The 6,000-nt window shown below is 40.5% G+C and overlaps 1 protein-coding gene across 3 annotated transcripts in view; it reads right to left on the reverse strand.

The window, feature by feature from the left end:
- SLC4A4 (solute carrier family 4 member 4) overlaps nucleotides 1-3,089 on the reverse strand; it is a 299,158-nt gene extending 296,069 nt beyond the window's left edge. For 2 of the 3 annotated variants that reach the window (XM_019799962.2, XM_019799963.2), the window contains exons 1-2: nucleotides 3,070-3,089; nucleotides 2,648-2,721 (exon numbers count right to left, since the gene is read on the reverse strand). In XM_019799962.2, the coding sequence (XP_019655521.1) occupies nucleotides 2,648-2,720 (73 nt within the window). In that variant the 5' untranslated portion in view covers nucleotide 2,721; nucleotides 3,070-3,089. The remainder of the gene's footprint in view (nucleotides 1-2,647; nucleotides 2,722-3,069) is intronic. The other variant, XM_019799961.2, reaches the window with a different exon arrangement.
- Nucleotides 3,090-6,000: the final 2,911 nt, after the last annotated feature.

Below are 6,000 nucleotides of genomic sequence, written 5' to 3' on the forward strand. Positions count from 1 at the left end.
CTTATTAGAGGTCTTGACAGTTTTCATTCTCAACCACTGAGAACATGAATAAGCCATAAACCCATCTATTTCAATTTCTTTATACTTCGCCTGGGGTCACTATAAAATCTAAGTGATTCCACCCCCACCAGATGAAGCTAGGTGAGAAAAAATGCGAGGGTCAACTAAGAGGGCACTAAATTAGAAATAAATAGTCCTGGGGCGCCTGGGTGGCACAGCGGTTAAGTGTCTGCCTTCGGCTCAGGGCGTGATCCCGGCATTCTGGGATCAAGCCCCATATCAGGCTCCTCCGCTATGAGCCTGCTTCTTCCTCTCCCAAAAAAAATCTTTAAAAAAAAAAAAAAAAGAAAGAAAGAAATAGTCCCTAACTGTAGTTTCAAGACTTGTACCTTAGGGGCGCCTGAATGGCTCAGGTGGTTACACGACAGGCTCTTTCTTGATTTTGGTGCAGGTCATGATCTCAGGGTCCTGAGATGGACCCCCACGTCCAGCTCCATGCTCAGCGTGGAGTCTGCTTGAGATTCTCTCTTGCTCTGCCCCTCCCCCTGCTCAAGCTTTTTGTCTTTAAAAAAAAAAAAAAAAGAGACTTGTGCTGTAGAAGAGCCTGCACTGTTGGATGTTCTCCACCAAATGACACCAAAAGCAACCGTCCTATAGGGTCTCAAAATGCAGTAACAGGCAACTAGCTAAACATGCCTCAAAAGAAGTATAATCAGCTCAGTCTCCAATCAGCATGAAAGATAATCTTAGAACAGAAGTCTTATCAGAATACAAAAATACACAATATCCATGTGGCAAGTTTAATCATCCCAAAGCCAAACAATTTTACAGATGTTTCTACCATATTTTGTTGTCTTTTTGTTTTTTCTTAAAGAAACTTGACTACAGATTTGTCTGCTATTCATTACATTGTTATTTTAATTTTGTGCTTGAAAATCAAGGGAAGTACTTTAGGAAATAAACTTGTTAGTCAAAGTCTTAAGAAACCCATGTACAATATCCTATTGCAGTATCGTGCTCTCAATCCTACAGACCTTACAAACTCAAGAAGTGATTTACATCTCCTGTGAACTTAGCTAGAACATTATTCTCAAGGAAAACACACGTGGGCACATACACACATACATACACACACACAGAGTACATCTCATTCCCAAGCCTTCTCCCTGATTTTTCTACTTTAATTATCCCTAAAGTATATATTCACTCAATCCTACAATGTTTCTTACATTCATATGCTATAACTTGAAGATTCTTATCTCCTCTTTGACACTGGGACAGTGACGGAGTCACTACAATAGAGACTTAACACCAGGGGCACAAGAATCTTAAGACACAAGTTTTACTATTTTGCTTGCACTAACTTGACATTCTCCCACAGTCATGTTGTAAAAGTGCAAGGAACCCATAAAACAATATGAAAGAAAATACTATAGCTTCCTTTTTCCTAAGAAACTCAGGCATCAAATTCTTATTAGTCAGAGTCAAGAGCATAAATGAGGGAAGGAGGGCAGTGGGGGGTGAGGGGACTACACAGTCAGAAGAAACTTAGTAACCAAACATGAGAAACATCATCATGGCCACACTATGCCTACTATTCCAGGAGGTACAAGAGGCATCATGTGCCCAGAACCTGGTGTTCAGTCTGGTTGAAGAATCACTCCAGAACACACAATGCCCACCTTCTTTCTTACAACCCTTCCCCCACACTAGTCCGAGTTTTTGGTAAGCATTAACTGTTTACCAAATGGCACCAATCAGACTAGAGTTTCCAAAACACATATGAATTCTCTCAAGTGATTTTAAAGGGAAGAATATAGGACACAGTTCACTTGCAAGTTTCATTTAACTTCATGAGTACTGTCTACAACTCTGATTATTTTTTAAATCTCATTGTAAATATTAATTATATCTTGTATATCAGTGATGCCTTTAATTACTTAAATATTAATTGAGCCCTGTCTTCTCACTATCAAATAAATAGTAGTATGCCCACATTACTGATAAGAGACAGGAGAAGAGAGGCACACTGAAAGCATAATAGCACCAACTAAAATTTAACTCTTCTTTGGTTTTTAACAGGCACTGGGCAACATTAACAAAAGAGGTCCTAGAGGTCTTTTAAGTAAAAAAGTGTCCATCATTTCCTAATGGAAACTCATCCATGATTACCCCTCTTTATAACCTCTGTTTATACCCATTTTTCCTGCAACAATATCATTCTCCTTCTGTAACATCTGTTTCTCTACCCTGCAAGCTGAAAGAAAGAATATTAGAAGACGCTGCGAAATACATTTATATAAATCTAGCAGCTTCTTTGAATTAGTCATCGCAAGGTGGTAACTAACTGGCAAAATATTTATTTTTGACAGAAAGTCACCGCTAACACAGGCACCTGCTTCAAACGTAAGACACTTCCCCCCCTTTCTTAACCTTGCAGGACCACTACTGATTCAGTTTCTAATGGTCCAGTGAAGTTCTTAAAATTGCTTTCTGTGTTGAAGCAACATGTGCAGACTAATAAAACCCCATAGAAAGGCTTAAGGTTTTAACTTCAAACATACAAGATAGATGACAGGCATGAGTGCGATTGTCTACAGAGACACAGGTATGTGAATATACACTTCCCCAGACCCACGAAGCTCACCTTCTACTTCTTCTTCATCACACACGTGCTTAAGGAAGGAAGCCCCTCTGTCCAGGACAGCTTCATCCTCCATCCTATAGTAATAAAAAAGGAAAAAAGAATGCTCAGACTTCTCCTGGAGTGAGCCACTTGAAGTAGCCCAGCTTCTGGGCAGGTTAACCTGCAGGCTGCTGTTCATGCTAACAGGGCAGAGTCACTCTTCGTCTGGTGTCTGCTACTCCTTCACGCAGCTCCTCTCATCTGGTGCTTGAGAAACATGCCGGTCCCACATAGCTTCAGTTCTAACCTTGAGAGGGCACCCACATGGACAGGTGAGAGAAAATCATCCCAGTCCTACAGGCTGGATGTTGGGGGTTCTCCCTTTGGGATTTGCAAAAAGAAAAAAAAAAGAAAAAAAGATGAAAGCAAGAAAAAAAAAATACCAAGAGAGGAAGTTTGGTTTGTCTGGAGTGCTCGTGATGATCGTTTGTGGAAATCCAGCTTCAGTGCTTAGCTCTTTAAACACCCACTGCATAAAAATGTATACCCTCACACACACACACACACACACACACACACACACACACACATGCACACCCACCCACACACAGAAAACGACAGGGAGTTAGGCTAGTGCACAGTGGGAGCCTAGCTTCCAGCCAGCCTCTGAATACCAGCACAGCCCAGTATTCTCTGTTGAGTGGCAAGCTTTGAGTCACATGTTGGCCTTACGGAAATCTGACATCTGAGGATTATCCAGCAGCCTGGCTTCAGCAACAGGCACATATATATATATATGCCACCCATTCATTCATTTTCCACGTTCTTATCACACGTCTCTATGTATATCTGTCCTGTTAACTCTTCCCTGAAGGGCACAAAGTTCTTCAGTTTGTAGCCACGTTACGCTGTCCTCCTGTCTCCTTACATAATAGGATCTGCTCTGCAATTTCATATGCTAAATAAGACCTCAGAATCCATCCAAGTAATGACAGCGTTTTTACGGCCTCCTGATGCCAAACATGTTTCTTAGTTTATAGGATGAGTTAAGGTTTATTTCCATATTTTGTGACTTCTTTTCATTGCATTAACTTTGACATGCAGAATTCCATGAGCTCTATTTATAGTGAAAGCAGAAAAAAATCCCGAATTGCTCAAATGCTGCTTGTGTCGCACCGGTCTAGAAACAAAGAACTTTCTCTGGAGACAGCTGCTCTATGTCATACCGTACATAAGCTCTGCCAGAGAACCAAATGTTCACTCTGTATTCGATTCATCCAATTATATGCTCAGGCACTGAATATTGTAAGTCTGTTTTCCATATTGTCCATATAACTTATTCTTGCGCTTCAGATATCTGTTATAATCTATGTGGATATGCACTGAATTCACATTTTCCTCTTTTCTATTTTAGGAGCATATCCATCTTGCAAAGCAACCATCTGAGCATAAAAAAGTCAGAAATTCGGTGTCAGGTAGACCTGGGTTTAAAAAATCTAGACTACCACTAGATGTATCATCTGGAGCAAAGTATTTAACTCTCTGAGACTCAGTTTTTCCACCAATGAAACTGGAGGCAATGATATCAACACTGCAGGACTGCTTTGAGATTCATATTAGGTAACATACGTGAAAACACTCAGTGTTGTGCTTTGCACCTACTGCATGTTTTAAAAAGGTAAGCTTCCTTCCTTTATTATTTCCTTCTTTCTTTTTACCCTAACCTTTACTGGTGGATGATGCCACTGAGAAACTCATTACCTTTGGACACTTGCAGAATATCTTCTTTCAGAGATATGGGTCTTGTATGCAATTTCATCCTGATACATATCTTTTTCCTTCTCTATCCTCAAACTAAAAATATAAAACTAAATGCAAATAGGATATAGATCAGCCATCAGGATGATAGAAAATGTCTTGAAGACTTGAAAAGTCAAATCATTTACCAGCCTTTCTGAGCCTCAGGTTTCCATGAAGATAAAATGATACAACACATTTACAAATTCAACAAATATTTAGTGCCGGCTATGTTCCAAGCATTCCCAGAGTAAGGGGGAATACATTCATTAATAAGACAGACAAAATTCCTAAGAAACTAATAATAAACAGATGAACAAGTTACTCTTAGAGCATTAAGTGCTTTGCACAAAATAAAATGAGGCAGGGGGTTACTTGGCATAAGATGGTTCAGAAGTGGCTTCTGAGGAGGTGACATTTGAGTAGAGACAAAAATGATAGGGAGGAACCAGGCATTTGAAGATCTGAGGGCAGAGCATTCCAAGCAAAGGGAACAGCAAGTGCAAAGGCCCTAAGGCGGGGGGAACAAGCTTAGCATGTTCCAGGAAGGAAATGAGGTCAGTGATGCTGGGCAGAGAGGTCAATGGTACTTGACAATGCTGGAGAAAACAGGCCCATGCAGGCCATGGTAAGTAGTCAAAATCTTAGGTGTTATGGGAGCCACTGAAGAATTTTGTTTTGTTGTTTTATTGAGGTAAAACTGACACACATTATATTAGTTTCAGATGTACATGATTCAATTTTTGTGTATATTGCGAAATGATCACCACAATAATGATCACCACACAGTTACAAGATTTTTTTCTTGGGTTGAGAACTTTTAAGATCTACCCTCTTAGCAACTATGAAATATGTAGTACGATATTACTAACTCTAGTTAAGATTTTAAGATGGAAACTGACAGGAGCTGTTTTACCTTTTTAAAGAATCAATCTGGCTGCTATGTGAAAATGGATAATTAGGAGACCAAGGAAACTATCTTAGGAACCCAGGGAAGGCTGTGGGAGAAACAGGTTTTGGGGAGAGAATCCACAATCTTTCCTGGCCTCTTAATGGTTGAGATGCTTATTATATCTGAAAAAGGAGCTGTCAGGTATACAACTAAAGGTCCAAGTCTGGAGCTTGGGAGCCTACAATGGAGAATCAATGAATGAAGCCGGTAATCTGCAGCCATTACTAGGGGAGCTCATCCAGGAAGAAAATGTAGAAATTGAGGTGTAGACCTAAAACCAAGTGCTGGAGCATGTCAACATTAGCAAGCAGAGCAGAGGAACAAAAGCAGTCAGAGGCAAAAGAAAAACCAGAAAAGAGTGATGTCAAGGAAGTGTGGCTACAGAGAGGCTGAGAAAGTTGGAGAGAGAGGTAAAAATTCAGCTTGGTAACATGGAGGCCGTTGGTGACAATGACCGCAGCACCTGAAACATACCAACCAGAGTGCTAGACACACAGAGGGCATTCATTCAATCAAGTCCTTTTCTCTTTCCTTCCCTCATGCATTCATTCACTCAGTAAATATGGACTGAGTACCTACTAGGTGCCAGGCATACTGCTAGGGCCTGGAGGCACAGTAATGAGCA

This window comes from Ailuropoda melanoleuca, chromosome 11 (assembly GCF_002007445.2).
Source record: "Ailuropoda melanoleuca isolate Jingjing chromosome 11, ASM200744v2, whole genome shotgun sequence".
NCBI lineage: Eukaryota > Metazoa > Chordata > Mammalia > Carnivora > Ursidae > Ailuropoda > Ailuropoda melanoleuca.